The sequence below is a fragment of the Ranitomeya variabilis genome, chromosome 5, assembly GCF_051348905.1.
Source record: "Ranitomeya variabilis isolate aRanVar5 chromosome 5, aRanVar5.hap1, whole genome shotgun sequence".
NCBI lineage: Eukaryota > Metazoa > Chordata > Amphibia > Anura > Dendrobatidae > Ranitomeya > Ranitomeya variabilis.
The window spans coordinates 687,615,251-687,638,716 of NC_135236.1; the positions used below are offsets into that span (position 1 = coordinate 687,615,251).

Below are 23,466 nucleotides of genomic sequence, written 5' to 3' on the forward strand. Positions count from 1 at the left end.
CTCACAGCCGACTATCTGGGGCCGTTACCCCTCAAAGCCGACTATCTGGGGCCGTTACCCCTCAAAGCCGACTATCCTGGGCCAGTACTCCTCACAGCCGACTATCTGGGGCCGTTACCCCTCAAAGCCGACTATCTGGGGCCGTTACCCCTCAAAGCCGACTATCCTGGGCCAGTACTCCTCACAGCCGACTATCTGGGGCCGTTACCCCTCAAAGCCGACTATCTGGGGCCGTTACCCCTCAAAGCCGACTATCCTGGGCCAGTACTCCTCACAGCCGACTATCTGGGGCCGTTACCCCTCAAAGCCGACTATCCTGGGCCAGTACTCCTCACAGCCGACTATCTGGGGCCGTTACCCCTCAAAGCCGACTATCTGGGGCCGGTACTCCTCACAGACGACTATCTGGGGCCGTTACCCCTCAAAGCCGACTATCTGGGGCCGTTACCACTCAAAGCCAACTATCCGGGGTCGGTACTCCTCACAGCCGACTATCCAGGGCCGTTACCCCTCACAGCCGACTATCTGGGGCCGGTACTCCTCTCAGCCGACTATCTGGGGCTGGTACTCCTCCCAGCTGACTAGCCGAGGCCGGTAATCCTCACAGCCAACTATCCTGGGCCAGTACTCCTCACAGCCGACTATCTGGGGCCGTTACCCCTCAAAGCCGACTATCTGGGGCCGCTACTCCTCACAGCCGACTATCTAGGGCCGTTACCCCTCACAGCCAACTATCTGGGGCCGTTAATCCTCACAGCCAACTATCCGGGGCCGTTACCCCTCACAGCCGACTATCCGGGGCCGTTACCCCTCACAGTCGACTATCTGGGGCCGGTACTCCTCTCAGCCGACTATCTGGGGCCGGTACTCCTCACAGCCAACTATCCGGGGCCGTTACCCCTCACAGCCAACTATCTGGGGCCGGTAATCCTCACAGCCAACTATCTGGGGCCGTTACCCCTCACAGCCGACTATCCAGGGCCGTTACCCCTCACAGCCGACTATCTGGGGCTGGTACTCCTCTCAGCCGACTATCTGGGGCCGGTACTCCTCACAGCCGACTATCTGGGGCCGTTACCCCTCACAGCCGACTATCCAGGGCCGTTACCCCTCACAGCCGACTATCTGGGGCCGGTACTCCTCTCAGCCGACTATCTGGGGCCGGTACTCCTCACAGCCGACTATCTGGGGCCGGTACTCCTCACAGCCGACTATCCGGGGCCGGTACCCCTCACAGCCGACTATCCGGGCCGGTAACCCTCACAGCCGACTATCTGGGGCCGTTACCCCTCACAGCCGACTATCCAGGGCCGTTACCCCTCACAGCCGACTATCTGGGCCCGGTACTCCTCACAGCCGACTATCTGGGGCCGGTACTCCTCACAGCCGACTATCTGGGGCCGGTACTCCTCTCAGCCGACTATCTGGGGCCGTTACCCCTCACAGCCGACTATCCGGGCCGGTAACCCTCACAGCCGACTATCTGGGGCCGTTACCCCTCACAGCCGACTATCCAGGGCCGTTACCCCTCACAGCCGACTATCTGGGCCCGGTACTCCTCACAGCCGACTATCTGGGGCCGGTACTCCTCACAGCCGACTATCTGGGGCCGGTACTCCTCACAGCCGACTATCCGGGGCCGGTACCCCTCACAGCCGACTATCCGGGCCGGTAACCCTCACAGCCGACTATCTGGAACCAGTACTCCTCACAGCTGACTACCCGGGCCCGGTACCCCTCACAGCCGACTATCCAGGGCCGTTACCCCTCACAGCCGACTATCTGGGCCCGGTACTCCTCACAGCCGACTATCTGGGGCCGGTACTCCTCACAGCCGACTATCTGGGGCCGGTACTCCTCACAGCCGACTATCCGGGGCCGGTACCCCTCACAGCCGACTATCTGGGCCGGTACCCCTCACAGCCGACTATCTGGGACCAGTACTCCTCACAGCCGACTATCCGGGGCCGGTACCCCTCACAGCCGACTATCCGGGCCGGTACCCCTCACAGCCGACTATCTGGGCCCGGTACTCCTCACAGCCGACTATCTGGGCCCGGTACTCCTCACAGCCGACTATCTGGGGCCGGTACTCCTCACAGCCGACTATCTGGGGCCGGTACTCCTCACAGCCGACTATCCGGGGCCGGTACCCCTCACAGCCGACTATCTGGGCCGGTACCCCTCACAGCCGACTATCTGGGACCAGTACTCCTCACAGCCGACTATCCGGGGCCGGTACCCCTCATAGCCGACTATCCGGGCCGGTACCCCTCACAGCCGACTATCTGGGACCAGTACTCCTCACAGCCGACTATCCGGGCCGGTACTCCTCACAGATGACTATCCTGCTCTTTGCCAAGATCTCTGCCTGCTGTTAATAAATGGGAAGTTTAGGAACAATGATAAAAGGAGACGCTGCATCATGAACCCCGGGCCCCCGCTGCACCGCTCCCAGCATGCACTGCACCCCCTCCGCGTACCTGAGCCCTGGACGGGACGACCTCCCTCCTCCGCTTCAGGCGGCGGAGGCTTCTCCAGCTCATGGCGGAGGTAGAGTCTGGCTGTGGGAGACCATGGACGCCGGTACGATCGCCGGCAAGTGTCCAGTGAACCTGTGCCGGAGGCGGATGGCTCAGGAAGTCTTTAATCTTAGAAGAAGGGTTGCTTAGGAACCAGAGGGTAAAGTGCGAAGCCGCGGTCCTGACGAGGAGCAGACGCCGCCGCGAGGAGCAGACGCCGCCGCGCTCCACATTCAATTATAGGGAATAGATTGATAAAGACAATGAGCAATTGTTCCCAATGCTGCTCGCTCATTATCCCGCTCGCTCATTATCCCGCTCGCTCATTATCCCGCTCGCACCAAGTGGTTTTATTCAGAATTCACTTCATTCAATGGAGATGCTTTATCATTAGACAATCACTGCAGAGGACACCAGGGTCTCTCATCCAGGACATAATCAATATAGATAAGGTACTGCTCAGGGTCAGAACTCCTCATAGACCAATGTCTCCTCCCACAGGACCCCCCATAGATCACACCCCCTTACACAAAGATTCCAAATAGATCACAGCCCCCTACACAAAGACCCCATAGATCAATGTCTCCTTCACAGATCACAGCCCCTCCCTGATGACACTTCATACATGACGGCCCCCTCCCTGAGGACTCTTCATAAATCACAGCCCCTCTCTGAGGACACTTCATAGATCACAGCCCCTCCCTGAGGGCTCTTCATAAATCACAGCCCCTCCCTGAGGACTCTTCATAAATCACAGCCCCTCCCTGATGACTCTTCATAGATTACAGCCTATCTCTAATGACTCTTTACAGATCTCAGTCCCCTCCCTGAGGAGTCTTCATAGATCACAGCCCCTCCCTGATGACACTTTATAAATCACAGCCCCTCCCTGAGGACTCTTCATAGATCACAGCCCCTCCCTGAGGACTCTTCATAGATCACAGCCCCTCCCTGAGGACTCTTCATAGATCAGAGACCCTCCCTGAGGACTCTTCAGAGATCACAGCCCCTCCCTAAGGACTCTTCAGAGATCACAGCCCCTCCCTGAGGACTCTTCATAGATCACAGCCCCTTCCTGAGGACTTTTCACAGATCACAGCCCCTCCCTGAGGACTCTTCACAAATCACAGCCCCTCCCTGAGGACTCTTCATAAATCACAGCCCCTCCCTGAGGACTCTTCATAGATCACAGCCCTCCCTGAGGACTCTTCATAGATCACAGCCCCTCCCTGAGGACTCTTCATAGATCAGAGACCCTCCCTGAGGACTCTTCAGGAGATCACAGCCCCTCTCTAATGACTCTTCATAGATCACAGCCCCTCCCTGAGGACTTTTCACAGATCAAAGACCCCTCCCTGAGGATGCCTCATAGATCACAGCCCCTCCCTGAGGACTCTTCATAGATCACAGCCCCTCCCTGAGGACTCTTCATAGATCACAGCCTCTCTCTAATGACTCTTTACAGATCTCAGTCCTCTCCCTGAGGACGCCTCATAGATCACAGCCCCTCCCTGAGGACTCTTCATAGATCACAGCCCCTCCCTGAGGACTCTTCATAGATCACAGCCTCTCTCTAATGACTCTTTACAGATCTCAGTCCTCTCCCTGAGGAGTTTTCATAGATCACAGCCCCTCCCTGATGACACTTTATAGATCACAGCCCCTCCCTAAGGACTCTTCATAAATCACAGCCCCTCCCTGAGGACTCTTCATAGATCACAGCCCCTTCCTGAGGACTTTTCACAGATCACAGCCCCTCCCTGAGGACTCTTCACAGATCACAGCCCCTCCCTGAGGACTCTTCACAGACCACAGACCCTCCCTGAGGACTCTTCACAGATCACAGTCTCCTCCCTGAGGACTCTTCACAGATCACAGCCCCTCCCTGAGGACTCTTCACACACCACAGCCCGTCACTGAGGACTCTTTACCGATCACACTCTCCTCCCTGAGGACTCTTCACAGATCACAGCCCCTCCCTGAGGACTCTTTACAGATCACAGTCTCCTCCCTGAGGACTCTTCATAGATCACAGTCTCCTCCCTGAGGACTCTTCACAGATCACAGCCCCTCCCTGAGGACTCTTCACACACCACAGCCCGTCACTGAGGACTCTTTACCGATCACACTCTCCTCCCTGAGGACTCTTCACAGATCACAGCCCCTCCCTGAGGACTCTTTACAGATCACAGTCTCCTCCCTGAGGACTCTTCATAGATCACAGTCTCCTCCCTGAGGACTCTTCACAGACCACAGACCCTCCCTGAGGACTCTTCACAGACCACAGCCCCTCCCTGAGGACTCTTCACAGATCACAGTCTCCTCCCTGAGGACTCTTCACAGATCACAGCCCCTCCCTGAGGACTCTTCACACACCACAGCCCGTCACTGAGGACTCTTTACCGATCACACTCTCCTCCCTGAGGACTCTTTACAGATCACAGTCTCCTCCCTGAGGACTCTTCATAGATCACAGTCTCCTCCCTGAGGACTCTTCACAGATCACAGCCCCTCCCTGAGGACTCTTCACACACCACAGCCCCTCCCTGAGGACACAGCGCGCTGCCTCTCCTGGGAGGAATGACCTATATAATAATGATTTCTGCAAACATCAGAAATCCACTGGTTGGAGGATCAGAACCACCATCTTTATGTAGCAGGTGGGCTTGGATTCTGATGGACCTGTAATTCCCAGAAGCCATCAGCGCCTCGCTCTGCACCTTTCATGGCCAGGCTGACTGTGGTAAACATCAGAGTGTCCGGGGGGATTCTGTCACACGGGGGTCCGGCACAATCTGGCCGCTGCGCTAATTGTCTGCCATCTGCGCAGTAACTTCATTACCTGACGTCACAGGAGACATTAACGAGCCGCTCCCGGGCCTGTAATCACATTCACGGATGACATTAGTGCGGTCATTACCTCCTGCAGACAAATGACCCCACACCAGGGACTGACAGGATGAGCCCCCCGGGCGACCTGTGCCCTCATGGGTCTGGGCCGCCATAGACGGTAATGGGAGACACATGACGTCACTGACTGCAATACACCGTCCCACAGGTTACACTGCATCCATGCTTCGCCTCAGGGTGACCCCATGACCTCGCCCCTGACACATCGTCCTGTGATGTCACCCCAGAGCGGAGGAGACCCCCAAATAACACAAGTACACATAAATATGTAGTGTATACCAGAGCGGAGGAGACCCCCAAATAACACATCTTCTATATATATATAATTGTCTTAGGGGTACTTCCGTCTGCTTGTCTGTAACTTCCGTAACGGAAATGCCGGCTCGCTGATTGGTCATGCCCGGCTGGCGTGGGCAGTGTTATATACTGCGTGGGCTGTGCTATATACTATTTGGGCTGTGTTATATACTACATGGCTGTGTTATATACCGCGTGGGCTGTGTTATATACTGCGTGGCCTGTGTTATATACTACGTGGCTATACTATATACTATGTGGGCTGTGTTATATACTACGTGGCTATGCTATATACTACGTGGGCTGTGTTATATACTACGTGGCTATGCTATATACTACGTGGGCTGTGTTATATACTACATGGGCTGTGTTATATACTACGTGGGCTGTGTTATATACTACGTGGCTATGCTATATACTACATGGGCTGTGTTATATACTGCGTGCCTGTGTTACATACTGTGTGGGCTGTGTTATATACTGCATGGGCTGTGTTATATACTACGTCACTGTGCTATATACTATGTGGGCTGTTGTATATACTGCGTGGGCTGTGTTATATACTACGTCGCTGTGCTATATTCTATGTGGGCTGTGTTATATACTACGTGGGCTGTGCTATATACTACATAGCTGTGCAATATACTATGTGGCTGTGTTATATACTATGTGGGCTGTGTTATATACTCCGTTGCTGTGCTATATACTACGTACGCTGTGCTATAAGCTACGTGGCTGTGCAATATACTACGTGGCTGTGCTATATACTATGTGGCTGTGCTGTGGGCTGTGTTATATACTGCATTGGCTGCGTTATATACTGCGTGGGCTGTGCAATATACTACATGGCTGTGCTATATACTGTGTGGGCTGTGCAATATACTATGTGGCTGTGTTATATACTGCGTGGCCTGTGTTATATACTATGTGGGCTGTGTTATAGACTATGTTGCTGTGCTATATACTACATACGCTGTGCTATATACTATGTGGCTGTGCTATAGACTACGTGGCTGTGCTGTGGGCTGTGTTATATACTGCGTGGGCTGCATTATATACTACGTGGCTGTGTTATATACTATGTGGGCTGTGCTATATACTGCGTGGCCTGTGTTATATACTGCATGGCCTGTGTTATATACTATGTGGCTATGCTATATACTACGTGGGCTGTGTTATATACTACGTGCCTGAGTTACATACTGTGTGGGCTGTGTTATATACTGCATGGACTGTGTTATATACTGTGTGGGCTGTTATATACTATGTTGCTATGCTATATACTACATGGGCTGTGTTATATACAACGTGGCTGTGCAATATACTACGTGGTAGTGTTATATACTGCATGGACTGTGTTATATACTGCGTGGGCTGTTATATACTATGTCGCTGTGCTATATACTACATGGGCTGTGTTATATACTACGTGGGCTGTGCTATATACTATGTGGCTGTGCAATATACTATGTGGCTGTGTTATATACTGCGTGGCCTGTGTTATATACATGGGCTGTGTTATATACTCTATTGCTAAGCTATATACTACGTATGCTGTGCTATATACTACGTGGCTGTGCTATAGACTACGAGGCTGTGCAATATACTATGTGGCTGTGTTATATACTGTGTGGCCTGTTATGATCCGGTGACCCTGGAGCCGCATGAGACTATCTCTGGAGTAGGTGGTACCTGTACTGACCGCAATCCTAATACTGACACCGCAACTAGAAGTAGCCGTGGGATGTACCTAACCAGGCCTAGACACCTCGACACAGCCGGAGGACTAAATACCCCTAAAGATGGAAATGGGAAATCCTATCTTGCCTCAGAGCAGAGCCCCAAAAGATAGGCAGCCCCCCACAAATATTGACTGTGAGTTTAAGAGGAAATACGTACACAGGCAGAAAAAACAGAGTTTAGCAAAAGAGGCCCTTCTAGCTAGATAGAAAGGATAGGACAGAGTTCTAAGCGGTCAGTATTAAAACACTAGAAAATTCCACAGCAGAAAATACTATATACTACATCTAACTAAAGACATAGGATGTATATCTGCATCTCCAGAGAAACCAGCATGACAGAAAAATCCAAACAAGTCAAGCTGGACAAAACACAATAGATTGCACTGCACATAAAAGCACACTGCATGCGTGCTACAGAGAACCAAAACAAGGCACTTATCTTAGCTGAAATGAAAGCAGGGCAGTGGAGCCAGACAGAGATGCAATCCCTCCAAGATACTATGGGCAACTGGCAGGGATCGATGGATCCTACACACCTAAATACCTAATAGAGCTGCAATAAGCAGAAACACCTGCCCTGGCCTATAATCCAGAGACCACTGCACTACCACTAACAACCACCGGAGGGAGCCCAAGAGCAGAATTCACAACAGTGGCCTGTGTTATATACTACGTGGGCTGTGTTATATACTATGTTGCTGTGCTATATACTACGTACGCTGTGCTATAAACTATGTGGCTGTGCTGTGGGCTGTGTTATACACTGCGTGGGCTGCGTTATATACCACATGGCTGTGTTATATACTACGTGGCTGTGCTATATTCTACGTGGCTGTGTTATATACTATGTGGGCTGCATTATATACTACGTGGGCTGTGTTATATACTGCCTGGGCTGTGCTATACACTATTATACATATTCTAGAATACCCGATGCGTTAGAATCGGGCCACCATCTAGTGTATACATAAATATGTAGTGCACACCAGAACGGAGGAGACCTCCAAATAACACATGTTTATATTCTGGATGTATAGTCTTGGCACCCTTTAGATAGTTCCAGAACATGAAGTGTTTCTTGCAGAATTTTTTCGCGGTTCCTCAGGTTTTGTTACACACAGGTTTATTTCCTTTCTGTCTATTTGGATAACACAAAACATAGAGAAAAAACACAAATTGCACATAACTTCACTGGGAAAGGTGCCAATAATGTTGTCCGGACCATTTTTATGGTTTTGTATAAAATCAAGTTCAATTTGGCCTTTTTTTAATTTGTTTTTGTTGTTCCAGAACACAAAAAGGAAATAGACCTGAGTATAAGAAACCATGTGACAGAAGACATTTATACTGGTGAAGTGATGGAGGGGAGATGTGTGTCTCTGCGCATGATGGCGTCATTAATGTGAAACCAGAGTAGTTTCCTCCAGCACTGCGTGTTGAGAGTTATGTTATGGGCTGGTTTTAGTGGACCTCCATAGAGCGGGTGGGAGGAGGTCCACAGTATCTCCACATGCAGAGTCCATACAGGACCTGTGTGATGTCGAGATCATGTGATCAGTCACATGGAGGAATCTCATGGTCTGGGCTTAAATGGCTGACTGGCAGAGCTTCCAGTGTTCAGTGGTTCCTGGAGAGGGAGCATTCCAGGTAAGTGTGTGCTAAACCTGAACCGTGGACATTGCTGTCTGTGAGCGGGCTGATTTCCGCTAGGAAAAGGACTGTGTTTCTTTTTGCTTCTTTGTTTTGCTGTTTTTCCCAGAGGGCCATGTTTTCTTTCATAGATTGGTTTATGCTGTCTTCAATAAAGCGTAGATGCCAGGCAAGATGGAAGACCTCCTCAAACATCTGCTACAAGCACAGCAGTAGCAGCAGCTACAACATCAGCAGCAATCACAGCAGCAACAGATGGCGCAGCAGGAGACCAGTAAGTTGCTTAAACAAAAAATGCAGCAGAAGCATCAGCAGCAGACTGACTTGCTTACTGAGGCGGTTCGTGGAAGGCCGGCAGCACCTCCCACAAGTTGAGGTGACGACACGTATGTCCGTAAGACGGTAAGACAAGACATGCAAAAAAATGACCCTGGGTGATGATGTGGAGGCATTTTTGACTGTGTTTGAGTGGGTAGCGGAGTGTGAGAAGCTACCTCCAGAGCAGTGGGCGGAGGTTCTGGCCCCCTATTTGACTGGTGAGCCCTAGAAGGCCTATTATGATCTAGCATTACAGGATGCACAGGAGTATGGCAAGTTAAAGACTGACATTTTGGAATGTGCAGGAGTGACTGTCAGAGAACAACGGGTTCACCACTGTGCCTATTGTGGAGACAACTGCCTCAATCCCAAATGTTTGACCTACTGCATCTGGTGCAAAAATGGCTGCAGCCAGAATCCTCCACTCCAGCCTAGATGGTTGAGCACGTTGTCATGGACAGGTTCGTGCACTCCCTTCATAAGTCGCTGCAGCCCTGGGTTGCCATGGAGATCCCCGAAATGCGGACGAACTGGTGGGCCTAGTGGAACGGTTCCAGGTGGTCGAGAAGTTCTTAAGAAAGCCAGAGGGTGGTACCTCCCCATAATGGGGTACCGAGAGAGAACCAGAGCCCCAAAAGAGGCGTAGTAATGCCATCACTGGGAGGAGTCCTAGATTCCAAGGGGTCACTGAGGGGTTCTCAAAGGCCACGGGTAAAGACTTGCTTTGCTGGAGATGTAGCGGTCCTGGACATTTAGCTGCCTGTTGTCCCTTGTTCTCCGAAGAAATGGACTGTAGCCTAGGGAGGCGCTGCTCCTACTATGTATATCCTGCCTTCAATGTGGGCTATCAGCCCGGTGAGGGGCCGCAGGCTTGTCCTGTGTCAATAAATGGGGTGCTGGTGACAGGACTCTAAGGCTACTTTCACATGCAATGCGTCGGGCCGACGTACCAACGGACGCTGTGAAATAACTGCAAGACGTGGGCAGCGGATGCAGTTTTACAACGCATCCGCTGCCCCATTCTGCAGTCTGGGGAGGAGGGGGCGGAGTTTCGGCCGCGCATGCACGGTCGAAAATGGTGGACGCGACACACAAAAAAAAGTTACATGGAACTTTTTTTGTGCCGACAGTCCGCCAAAACACGACGCATCCGTCGCACGACGGATGCGACGTGTGGCAATCCGCCGCAATGCATCGCTTATGCAAGTCTATGGAGAAAAAACGCATCCTGCGGGCAACTTTTCAGGAAGAGTTCTTTCTCCAAAACGACACATTGCGACGTACGTCACACGACGCAAATGTGAAAGAGGCCTTAGACTCAGGGAGTTTGGTGACCCTGATAAGGGCCTCACTTCCCTATCAGTTGATCCCAGGGAAACACGTGAGTGTACGTTGTAACCACGAGGACGCCAAAGACTATCCTGTCACCAGAGTGTTGGTTAAAACAAGCCAGGTTACAGAGTCTCAAGAGGTCGGGGTGGTCAAAGGTTTGCAGCATCCTGTGATAATCAGGAGAGACTTGTGGGGGAAGGCGGAGATATCAAAGGACGCAGACAGGAGCCAGCTCAACCCTGTAGAAAACCCATCACAGTCGCAGATAGATGAGTTCCCCTTGTGTGTCCTGGCTGGTGACCAGGACGAGATGGTGACCAGTGAGACTGAAACTCCAGAACCGCGGGTTTCTGGGGGGAATTTGGGGACTGCTCAAATGCAGGACTTGACCTTGAAAAATGTACGGGGAAAATATGACTGTGATATACCCGCATGCCGTTCGGACTATAAGGAGCCCCAGCTACCTTCCAGAGGGCTATGGACTGGACACTAGTCCCAGACAAGAAGTGCGCCGCCGCTTACTTGGACGACATCGAGATCTTTAGCCCAGATTGGGGAAGTCTCCTGCAGAAGGTCCAGGTGTTACTCGATGCATTAAGGGAAGAAGGGGTTGACCATAAACCCAAAGAAGTGTGCCGTCGGGAAAGAGGAGGCGAAGTACTTGGGCTATATTGTTGGAAGAGACAAGATAAAGCCGCCAGTAGACAAAGTGGAGGCAATCCAGAAGTGGCCAAAGCCGATCTCCAAAAAGCAGGTCAGGGCGCTCCTCAGAATTGTGGAATATTATCGGCGATTTATCCTGAACTTCTCCATGACTGATCTTTTCAAGGGCACAAAGTCGATGATGGCCAAATGGTTCTCTTAAGTGGAGATGGCATTCCAGGAGTTGAAGCTAGTCCTGTGCACACAGTTTTGGTCGCACCAGACTTCGCGAAGGAGTTTGTGCTCCAGACAGATGCCTCAGAAGTCAGTTTTGGAGCTGTGCTGTCCCAGGTTATAGATGGTGACGAACACCCAGTCCTATACCTATGTAGGAAACTCTCCTCTTGTGAGAAGAAGACTTATGTTATCAGCTGGTTTTAGTGGACTTCCATAGAGCGTGTGGGAGGGGGTCCACCTTATCACCACCATATCTCCACCCGCAGTGTCCTGACAGGACCCATGTGATGTCGAGATGATGTGATCAATCACATGATGGAGGAATCTAATGGTCTGGGCTTAAATGGCTGAAGATCTGAGTGTTCAGGAGGAGCCTGGAAAGGGAGCACTCCAGGAAGGTGTGTGCTCAATCTGAACCGTGGACATTGCTGCCTGTGAGCGGTCTGATCCCCGATAGGAAAAGCACTGTTTCTTTTTGTTACTTAGTTTTGCCCGGAGGGCCCTGTTTACTTTCATAGCTTAGTTCACAAAAATCACTGCACACGTACGAGTTGAAAATTATGCTTCAAGTGAGGATTTATTTATTGTGATTGTTGAAGCGACAGGCAAAATAACGTTTCGGCCAGTTAATAGCCCTGATCACATAGTTGCTTACTGGTAAAGACTGGACTTGTGGTAAGGTGACGTACACTGAGTAATGGGTTCTAAATTGGACAGGGATCTTTTCACAGGTGCTGACTAAAGAAGGTTCCACACAGTAGGTTCTGGTGTGGAGCAGTCGCTATCCGTTGGTGGCACAGTGGTAGAAGCTGACACTTCCATGTCTTTAGAAGCCATTACTCGGGGTACCTCACCTTAACACAAGTCCAGTCTTTACCAGTGAGCGACTGTGATCAGGGCTATTAACTGGCCGAAACGTCATTTGGCCTGTCGCTTCAGCAATCACTATTAATAAATCCTCACTTGAAGCATAATTTTCGTACATGTGCAGTGATTTTTTGGATCTATTCTTTATGGGACCACTGGCCCCTTTCACTAGCACCGTCATTCTAATCTTTGAGTGCTAGCCATCGTATCCTTTGAGTCTACTTTCATAGCTTGGTTTATGCTGCTACAATAATCCAAGCATTTTCTTAAAGAGACAGTGTTCCATTTATACCTCCTGTGTCCAGCCGAATGAGCCGCTCTACCACAATACATACAGTGGGGGAAATAAGTATTTGATCCCTTGCTGATTCTGTAAGTTTGCCCACTGACAAAGGCATGAACAGTCTATAATTTTAAGGGTCGGTTAATTTTAACATTGAGAGATAGAAAACCAAAAATAAAATCCAGAAAATCACATTGTATAAATGATATACATTTATTTGCATTTTACAGTGGGGGAAATAAGTATGTGATCCCCTACCGACCATTAAGTTCTGGCTCCTACAGACCAGTTAGACTCCTAATCAACTCGTTACCTGCTTTATAGACAGCTGTCTTACATAGTCACCTTTATAAAAGACTCCGGTCCACAGACTCCATTATCAGTCAGACTCTGACCTCTACAACATGGGCGAGACCAAAGAGCTGTATTAGGATGTCAGGGACAAGATCATAGACCTGCACAAAGCTGGAATGGGCTACAGAACCAGAAGTAAGAGAAAACACAGTAGTTTGACAATAAATGGCTTCTCCCAACCACGAGTGGAGACAAAGTTCTGGTGTTATCATTCATATTGTCTGAAAAAAGGCCAAGAAAGCAAAAATTCTGCCGGGGTGTGTAAACTTTTGAGCACAACTGTATATACGGTATACCGAAGTGGAGAAGACCCTGACAAGACACATCTGTATTTATATATGTGGGGAATACCGGAGCGGCACTGACCTGTGAACCCCGGGAGCTTCTCTTGTAATCCCATTCTGGGTGACCCATTATCTGCGAAGAAAAGAGAGGAGTATTAATGGAGAACATGTGTTACATGTACTAGAAACACGACACACAAGGAATACACGGACTGCACACGTGATACAGAGACCACAGACGTGATATGCACGGACTGTGAGGGGAGAGGGGGATGGAGCTGCAGCTTCTCTTTCTGGGTGCCTGAGACTGCAGGCTGTGAGGGGAGAGGAGGATGGAGCTGCAGCTTCTCTTTCTGGGTGCCTGAGACTGCAGGCTGTGAGGGGAGAGGAGGATGGAGCTGCAGCTTCTCTTTCTGGGTGCCTGAGACTGCAGGCTGTGAGGGGAGAGGGGGATGGAGCTGCAGCTTCTCTTTCTGGGTGCCTGAGACTGCAGGTTGTGAGAGGAGAGGGGGATGGAGCTGCAGCTTCTCTTTCTCAGTGGTTGAGAGACTGCAGGCTGTGAGGGGAGAGGGGGACGGAGCTGCAGCTTCTCTTTCTGGGTGCCTGAGACTGCAAGCTGTGAGGGGAGAAGGGGACGGAGATGCAGCTTCTCTTTCTGGGTGCCAGAGACTGCAGGCTGTGAGGGGAGAGGGGGATGGAGCTGCAGCTTCTCTTTCTGGGTGCCTGAGACTGCAGGCTGTGAGGGGAGAGGGGGATGGAGCTGCACTTCTATTTCTCAGTGGTTGAGAGACTGCAATTTGTGAGGGGAGAGGGGGATGGAGCTGCACTTCTATTTCTCAGTGATTGAGAGACTGCAGGCTGTGAGGGGAGAGGGGATGGAGCTGCAGCTTCTCTTTCTGGGTGCCTGAGACTGCAGGCTGTGAGGGGAGAGGAGGATGGAGCTGCAGCTTCTCTTTCTGGGTGCCTGAGACTGCAGGCTGTGAGGGGAGAGGGGGATGGAGCTGCAGCTTCTCTTTCTGGGTGCCTGAGACTGCAGGCTGTGAGGGGAGAGGGGGATGGAGCTGCAGCTTCTCTTTCTGGGTGCCTGAGACTGCAGGCTGTGAGGGGAGAGGGGGATGGAGCTGCAGCTTCTCTTTCTGGGTGCCTGAGACTGCAGGCTGTGAGGGGAGAGGGGGATGGAGCTGCAGCTTCTCTTTCTGGGTGCCTGAGACTGCAGGCTGTGAGGGGAGAGGGGGATGGAGCTGCAGCTTCTCTTTCTGGGTGCCTGAGACTGCAGGCTGTGAGGGGAGAGGGGGATGGAGCTGCAGCTTCTCTTTCTGGGTGCCTGAGACTGCAGGCTGTGAGGGGAGAGGGGGATGGAGCTGCAGCTTCTCTTTCTGGGTGCCTGAGACTGCAGGCTGTGAGGGGAGAGGGGGATGGAGCTGCAGCTTCTCTTTCTGGTTGCCTGAGACTGCAGGCTGTGAGGGGAGAGGGGGATGGAGCTGCAGCTTCTCTTTCTGGTTGCCTGAGACTGCAGGCTGTGAGGGGAGAGGGGGATGGAGCTGCAGCTTCTCTTTCTGGGTGCCTGAGACTGCAGGCTGTGAGGGGAGAGGGGGATGGAGCTGCAGCTTCTCTTTCTGGGTGCCTGAGACTGCAGGCTGTGAGGGGAGAGGGGGATGGAGCTGCAGCTTCTCTTTCTGGTTGCCTGAGACTGCAGGCTGTGAGGGGAGAGGGGGATGGAGCTGCAGCTTCTCTTTCTGGGTGCCTGAGACTGCAGGCTGTGAGGGGAGAGGGGGATGGAGCTGCAGTTTCTCTTTCTGGTTGCCTGAGACTGCAGGCTGTGAGGGGAGAGGGGGATGGAGCTGCAGCTTCTCTTTCTGGTTGCCTGAGACTGCAGGCTGTGAGGGGAGAGGGGGATGGAGCTGCAGCTTCTCTTTCTGGGTGCCTGAGACTGCAGGCTGTGAGGGGAGAGGGGGATGGAGCTGCAGCTTCTCTTTCTGGGTGCCTGAGACTGCAGGCTGTGAGGGGAGAGGGGGATGGAGCTGCAGCTTCTCTTTCTGGGTGCCTGAGACTGCAGACTGTGAGGGGAGAGGGGGATGGAGCTGCAGCTTCTCTTTCTGGGTGCCTGAGACTGCAGGCTGTGAGGGGAGAGGGGGATGGAGCTGCAGCTTCTCTTTCTGGGTGCCTGAGACTGCAGGCTGTGAGGGGAGAGGGGGATGGAGCTGCAGCTTCTCTTTCTGGTTGCCTGAGACTGCAGGCTGTGAGGGGAGAGGGGGATGGAGCTGCAGCTTCTCTTTCTGGGTGCCTGAGACTGCAGGCTGCGAGGGGAGAGGGGGATGGAGCTGCAGCTTCTCTTTCTGGTTGCCTGAGACTGCAGTCTGTGAGGGGAGAGGGGGATGGAGCTGCAGCTTCTCTTTCTGGTTGCCTGAGACTGCAGGCTGTGAGGGGAGAGGGGGATGGAGCTGCAGCTTCTCTTTCTGGGTGCCTGAGACTGCAGGCTGTGAGGGGAGAGGGGGATGGAGCTGCAGCTTCTCTTTCTGGTTGCCTGAGACTGCAGGCTGTGAGGGGAGAGGGGGATGGAGCTGCAGCTTCTCTTTCTGGGTGCCTGAGACTGCAGGCTGTGAGGGGAGAGGGGGATGGAGCTGCAGCTTCTCTTTCTGGTTGCCTGAGACTGCAGGCTGTGAGGGGAGAGGGGGATGGAGCTGCAGCTTCTCTTTCTGGTTGCCTGAGACTGCAGGCTGTGAGGGGAGAGGGGGATGGAGCTGCAGCTTCTCTTTCTGGGTGCCTGAGACTGCAGGCTGTGAGGGGAGAGGGGGATGGAGCTGCAGCTTCTCTTTCTGGATGCATGTGAGACTTGCAGGCTTTGGATGGTGAAGAGACCCCGAGGGACATGAGGATAGGTGACAGTGCTGCTCTGACATCACACCTGGAAGAACCCGTGTATGCAGAAGAAGCAGTGACCCATTGACCCACCACCATAGTAACGCTGGGGCATTTGCAGCACTCCTGGGACTGCCGCAACATTAACCCATGAATGACTATCAGGAACTGGGGGGATGTAGTCCATTGTGTTCAGGGCCCAAACAAGAGCTCCACAAGTTCTGCACAATCCTACAAACCACCGAGCTGCAGACATTCAGCCGGAGCAGTGATCATGGCGGCTCATGTGTGCAAAGTACAGAACATTCTGCGGATGAATGTCCCCCGAGAGCAGCAGCTGAAAATGATGGGGATGATGGGAGTGGTATTAGCGGAGCAGACATCTGGAGGGGGCACATGCTTTCCCACAACATTCCTGGTAGCTGAAGAGTTAATGAGCAGCAGTTCACATTTAATCAATTGCCATGTAATTAACTTCCTAGAGAGATGAGCCGCGATTTAATATCCGAAGGAAATCATTAACTAGATGACATCAAAGTGAACCGGAGATGAACTCCCAAGAGGAAGGAGTGATGGGAAAACAGGGTGGGGGTACAAGACTGCCCCCTAGAGCCCAGTGCGCTCCCTACAGGACAGTGCGCTCCCTACAGGACAGTGCCCCCTACAGGACAGTGCGCTCCCTACAGGACAGTGCCCCCTAGAGCCCAGTGCGCTCCCTACAGGACAGTGCCCCCTAGAGCACAGTGCGCTCCCTACAGGACAGTGCCCCCTAGAGCACAGTGCGCTCCCTACAGGACAGTGCCCCCTAGAGCACAGTGAACTCCCCACAGGACGGTGCGCTCCCTACAGGACAGTGCGCTCCCTACAGGACAGTGCCCCCTAGAGCACAGTGTGCTCCCTACAGGACAGTGCCCCCTAGAGCACAGTGCGCTCCCTACAGGACGGTGAGCTCCCTACAGGACAGTGCCCCCTAGAGCACAGTGCGCTCCCTACAGGACAGTGCCCCCTAGAGCACAGTGCGCTCCCTACAGGACGGTGCGCTCCCTACAGGACAGTGCCCCCTAGAGCACAGTGAACTCCCCACAGGACAGTGCCCCCTAGAGCACAGTGCGCTCCCTACAGGACAGTGCCCCCTAGAGCACAGTGTGCTCCCTACAGGACAGCGCACCCCGTACAGTACAGTGTGCAGGACAGTGAGCTCCTTACAGGACAGTGCGCGCCCTACAGGACAGTGCCCCCTAAAGCACAGTGCGCTCCCTACAGGACAGTACACCCCGTACAGTACAGTGTGCCACTACAGGGCAGTGCACTCCCTACAGGACAGTGCGCTCCCTACAGGACAGTGCACCCCGTACAGTACAGTGTGCCACTACAGTACAGTGCACTCTCTACAGGACAGTGCGCTCCCTACAGGACAGTGCACCCTGTACAGTACAGTGTGCCACTACAGGACAGTGCGCTCCATACAGGACAGTGTGCTCCTTACAGGACAGTGCCCCTCCTACAGTACAGTGAAGCCACTACAGGACCGTGCGCCCCACAGTACAGTGCGCTCGCTATAGGACAGTGCGCTCCCTACAGGACAGTGCACCCCATAGAGTTCAGTGCAGCCAATACAGGACAGAGCGCCCTACAGGACAGTGCACTCCTTACAGGACAGTGCCCCCTACAGGACAGTGCGCTCCCTACAGGACAGTGCACCCCCTACAGGACAGTGCAACCCATACAGTACAGTGTGCCACTACAGGACAGTGCGCTCCCTACAGGACAGTGCGCTCCCTACAGGACAGTGCCCCTCCTACAGGACAGTGCATCCACTACAGGACCGTGCGCTCCCTATAGGACAGTGCGCTCCCTACAGGACAGTGCGCTCCCTACAGGACAGTGCACCCCCTACAGTACAGTGCAGCCACTACAGGACAGTGCGCTCCCTATAGGACAGTGCCCCCTACAGGACAGTGCGCTCCCTATAGGACAGTGCGCTCCCTACAGGACAGTGCGCTCCCTACAGGACAGTGCACCCCCTACAGTACAGTGCAGCCACTACAGGACAGTGCGCTCCCTACAGGACAGTGCCCCCTACAGGACAGTGCGCTCCCTACAGGACAATGCACCCCCTACAGGACAGTGCGCTCCCTACAGGACAGTGCAATATGTACAGGACAGTGCGCCCCCTAGAGCACAGTGCCCCCTAGAGCAGAGAACCCCATAGAGTAGAGTGCACCCTACAGGACAGTTATCCCCTAGAGCACAGTGCCCTCTATAGGACAGTGCGCTCTCTACAGGACAGTGGGCCCCCTAGAGCACAGTGCCCCTTACAGGACAGAACCCCCAAAGGACAGCATCGTCTACAGGACAGCACCCTCTACAGGACAGCACCCACTACAGGACAGCACCCACTACAGGACAGCACTCCCTACAGGACAGCACCCTCTACAGGACAGCACTCTCTACAGGACAGCACCCTCTACAGGACAGCACCCTCTACAGGACAGCACCTTCTACAGGACAGCACCCTCTACAGGACAGCACTCTCTACAGGACAGCACTCTCTACAGGACAGAACTCTCTCTACAGGACAGCACCCTCTACAGGACAGCACCTTCTACAGGACAGCACCCTCTACAGGACAGCACTCTCTACAGGACAGCACCCTCTACAGGACAGCACCTTCTACAGGACAGCACCCTCTACAGGACAGCACTCTCTACAGGACAGCACTCTCTACAGGACAGCACTCTCTACAGGACAGAACTCTCTCTACAGGACAGCACCCTCTACAGGACAGCACCCTCTACAGGACAGCACCCTCTACAGGACAGCACTCCCTACAGGACAGCACCCTCTACAGGACAGCACTCTCTACAGGACAGAACTCTCTCTACAGGACAGCACCCTCTACAGGACAGCACCCTCTACAGGACAGCACACCCTCTACAGGCAGCACACCCTCTACAGGACAGCACCCTCTACAGGACAGCACCCTCTACAGGACAGCACTCTCTACAGGACAGCACCCTCTACAGGAAAGCACCCTCTACAGGAGAGCACCTCGCTACAGGACAGCACCTCGCTACAGGACAGCACCCTCTACAGGACAGCACTCTCTACAGGAAAGCACCCTCTACAGGACAGCAGCACCCTCTACAGGACAGCACTCTCTCTACAGGACAGCACTCTCTACAGGACAGCACCCTCTACAGGACAGCACTCTACAGGACAGCACTCTACAGGACAGCACTCTACAGGACAGCACTCCCTACAGGACAGCACTCTCTACAGGACAGCACCCTCTACAGGACAGCACTCTCTCTACGGGACAGCACTCTCTACAGGACAGCACTCTCTACAGGACAGCACTCTCTACAGGACAGCACCCTCATAATATTACAAAGTGATGAAATATAAGAAGGATACATAATAGAAGAATCATATAACCGTTGGCACATACAATAGCTGCAGGCTCATACTGAGCAGTGTGCTAGGCAGACAGCAGGTGGTGCTGTGCTCCCTGCTGCAGTGTGTGCAGCTCCTCTCCAGACTGTACTGTATGTCTGCTCTTCCTTATGTCACTTCTTTCCTGTCTAATCCATATTGTGTTGATGCAGATAACGATTACTGGACATCCAGAGGAAACATCTCATTCTCCCACAATGTCTGAGCTCTGCAAAATTCTACTGAGAATTGCAACAGCTCATGTGCCCAGTCACCGAGAGAAAGCACCCAGCACAGAGAGAGAGAGAGCAAAGAACAGAAAGAAAGAGCAAAGAACAGAAAGAAAGAGAACAGCGCAGAGAGAAAGAGCCCAGAACAGAGAGAAAGAGCAAACAACAGAGAGAAAGCACCCAGCGCAGAGAGAGAGCAAAGAACAGAGAGAAAGAGCAAAGAACAGAGAGAAAGAGCCCAGCGCAGAGAGAAAGAGCCCAGCGCAGAGAGAGAGAGAGAGCAAAGGACAGAGAGAAAGAGCAAAGAACAGAGAGAAAGAGCAAAGAACAGAGAGAAAGAGCCCAGCGCAGAGAGAAAGCACCCAGCACAGAGAGAGAGAGAGCAAAGAACAGAAAGAAAGAGCAAAGGACAGAGAGAAAGAGCAAAGAACAGAAAGAAAGAGAACAGCACAGAGAGTAAGAGCCCAGAACAGAGAGAAAGAGCAAACAACAGAGAGAAAGCACCCAGCGCAGAGAGAGAGAGCAAAGAACAGAGAGAAAGAGCAAAGAACAGAGAGAAAGAGCCCAGCGCAGAGAGAAAGAGCCCAGCGCAGAGAGAGAGAGAGAGCAAAGGACAGAGAGAAAGAGCAAAGAACAGAGAGAAAGAGCAAAGAACAGAGAGAAAGAGCCCAGCGCAGAGAGAAAGAGCCCAGCGCAGAGAGAAAGAGGACAGCGCAGAGAGAAAGAGCAAACAGAGAGAGAGAGCCCAGAGCAGAGAGAAAGAGGACAGCGCAGAGAGAAAGAGGACAGCACAGAGAGAAAGAGGACAGCGCAGAGAGATAGAGCAAAGAACAGAGAGAAAGAGGACAGCACAGAGAGATAGAGCAAAGAACAGAGAGAAAGAGCTCAGAGAGAGAGCACGGCGCAGAGAGAAAGAGAACAGCGCAGCGCAGAGAGAGCACAGAACAGAGAGCACAGAGAGAGAGCAGAGCAGAAAGAGAGCACGGCGCAGAAAAAGAGAACAGGGCAGAGAGAAATAGCCCAGCGCAGAGAGAAAGAGCAAAGATAAGAGAGCACGGCGCAGAGAGAGAGCACGGCGCAGAGAGAGAGTACGGCGCAGAGAGAAAGAGAACAGCACAAAGAGAAATAGCCCAGTTCAGAGAGATAGAGCAGAGCACAGAGAGAGAGCAGAGCGGAGGGAGAAAGAGCCCGGTGCAGAGAGAAAGAGCCCGGTGCAGAGAGAAAGAACAAAGAGTACAGAACAGAGAGAGCACAGCACAGAGAGAAAGAGCCCAGAACAAAGATAAGGAGCATAGCACAGACAGACCACAGCACAGAGAAAAGGCCAAGAATAAAGAGAAAGAGCCCAGCACATTACATCACAGCATAGCACATCACAGCAGAGTGCAGCATCATACCACATCAGAGCACATCACAGAAGAGTGCAGCATCACACCACATCAGAGTGCAGCATAACACATCAGAGCACATCGCAGCAGAGTGCAGCATCACACCACATCAGAGCACATCACAGCAGAGTGCAGCATCATACCACATCAGAGCACATCACAGCAGAGTGCAGCATCACACCACATCAGAGCACATCACAGCAGAGTGCAGCATAACCCCACATCAGAGCACATCACAGCAAAGTGCAGCATAACACCACATCAGAGCACATCACAGCAGAGTGCAGCATCACACCACATCAGAGCACATCACAGCAAAGTGCAGCATAACACCACATCAGAGCACATCACAGCAGAGTGCAGCATCACACCACATCAGAGCACATCACAGCAGAGTGCAGCATCATACCACATCAGAGCACATCACAGCAGAGTGCATCATCACACCACATCAGAGCACATCACAGCAGAGTGCAGCATAACCCCACATCAGAGCACATCACAGCAAAGTGCAGCATAACACCACATCAGAGCACATCACAGCAGAGTGCAACATCACACCACATCAGAGCACATCACAGCAGAGTGCAGCATAACACATCAGAGCACATCACAGCAGAGTGCAGCATCACACCACATCAGAGCACATCACAGCAGAGTGCAGCATCACACCACATCAGAGCACATCACAGCAGAGTGCAGCATCACACCACATCAGAGCACCACAGCAGAGTGCAGCATCACACCACATTAGAGCACATCACAGTAGAGTGCAGCATCACACCACATCAGAGCACATCACAGCAGAGTGCAGCATAACCCCACATCAGAGCACATCACAGCAAAGTGCAGCATAACACCACATCAGAGCACATCACAGCAGAGTGCAGCATCACACCACATCAGAGCACATCACAGCAAAGTGCAGCATAACACCACATCAGAGCACATCACAGCAGAGTGCAGCATCACACCACATCAGAGCACATCACAGCAGAGTGCAGCATCATACCACATCAGAGCACATCACAGCAGAGTGCAGCATCACACCACATCAGAGCACATCACAGCAGAGTGCAGCATAACCCCACATCAGAGCACATCACAGCAGAGTGCAGCATCACACCACATCAGAGCACATCACAGCAAAGTGCAGCATCACACCACATCAGAGCACATCACAGCAGAGTGCAGCATCACACCACATCAGAGCACATCACAGCAGAGTGCAGCATCATACCACATCAGAGCACATCACAGCAGAGTGCAGCATCACACCACATCAGAGCACATCACAGCAGAGTGCAGCATAACCCCACATCAGAGCACATCACAGCAAAGTGCAGCATAACCCCACATCAGAGCACATCACAGCAGAGTGCAGCATAACCCCACATCAGAGCACATCACAGCAGAGTGCAGCATAACCCCACATCAGAGCACATCACAGCAAAGTGCAGCATAACACCACATCAGAGCACATCACAGCAGAGTGCAGCATCACACCACATCAGAGCACATCACAGCAGAGTGCAGCATCACACCACATCAGAGCACATCACAGCAGAGTGCAGCATCACACCACATCAGAGCACATCACAGCAGAGTGCAGCATCACACCACATTAGAGCACATCACAGCAGAGTGCAGCATCACACCACATCAGAGCACATCACAGCAGAGTGCAGCATCACACCACATCAGAGCACATCACAGCAGAGTGCAGCATCACACATCAGAGCACATCACAGCAGAGTGCAGCATCACACCACATCAGAGCACATCACAGCACAGTGCAGCATCACACCACATCAGAGCACATCACAGCAGAGTGCAGCATAACCCCACATCAGAGCACATCATAGCAGAGTGCAGCATAACACATCAGAGCACATCACAGCAGAGTGCAGCATAACACATCAGAGCACATCACAGCAGAGTGCAGCATCATACCACATCAGAGCACATCACAGCAGAGTGCAGCATCACACCACATCAGAGCACATCACAGCAGAGTGCAGCATAACCCCACATCAGAGCACATCACAGCAAAGTGCAGCATAACACCACATCAGAGCACATCACAGCAGAGTGCAGCATCACACCACATCAGAGC

General features: G+C 52.6%; 2 protein-coding genes across 3 annotated transcripts in view; both read right to left on the reverse strand.

Annotated features, from left to right (window-relative positions):
* LOC143777155 (uncharacterized) overlaps positions 1–23,466 on the reverse strand; it is a 349,344-nt gene that overhangs the window by 133,160 nt on the left and 192,718 nt on the right. The window lies entirely within an intron of this gene.
* Positions 1–23,466, reverse strand: part of PDE3A (phosphodiesterase 3A) — a 448,233-nt gene that overhangs the window by 127,550 nt on the left and 297,217 nt on the right. For both annotated transcript variants that reach the window (XM_077267238.1, XM_077267239.1), the window contains one exon: positions 13,521–13,571. In XM_077267238.1, coding sequence (XP_077123353.1) covers positions 13,521–13,571 — 51 coding nt within the window. The remainder of the gene's footprint in view (positions 1–13,520; positions 13,572–23,466) is intronic.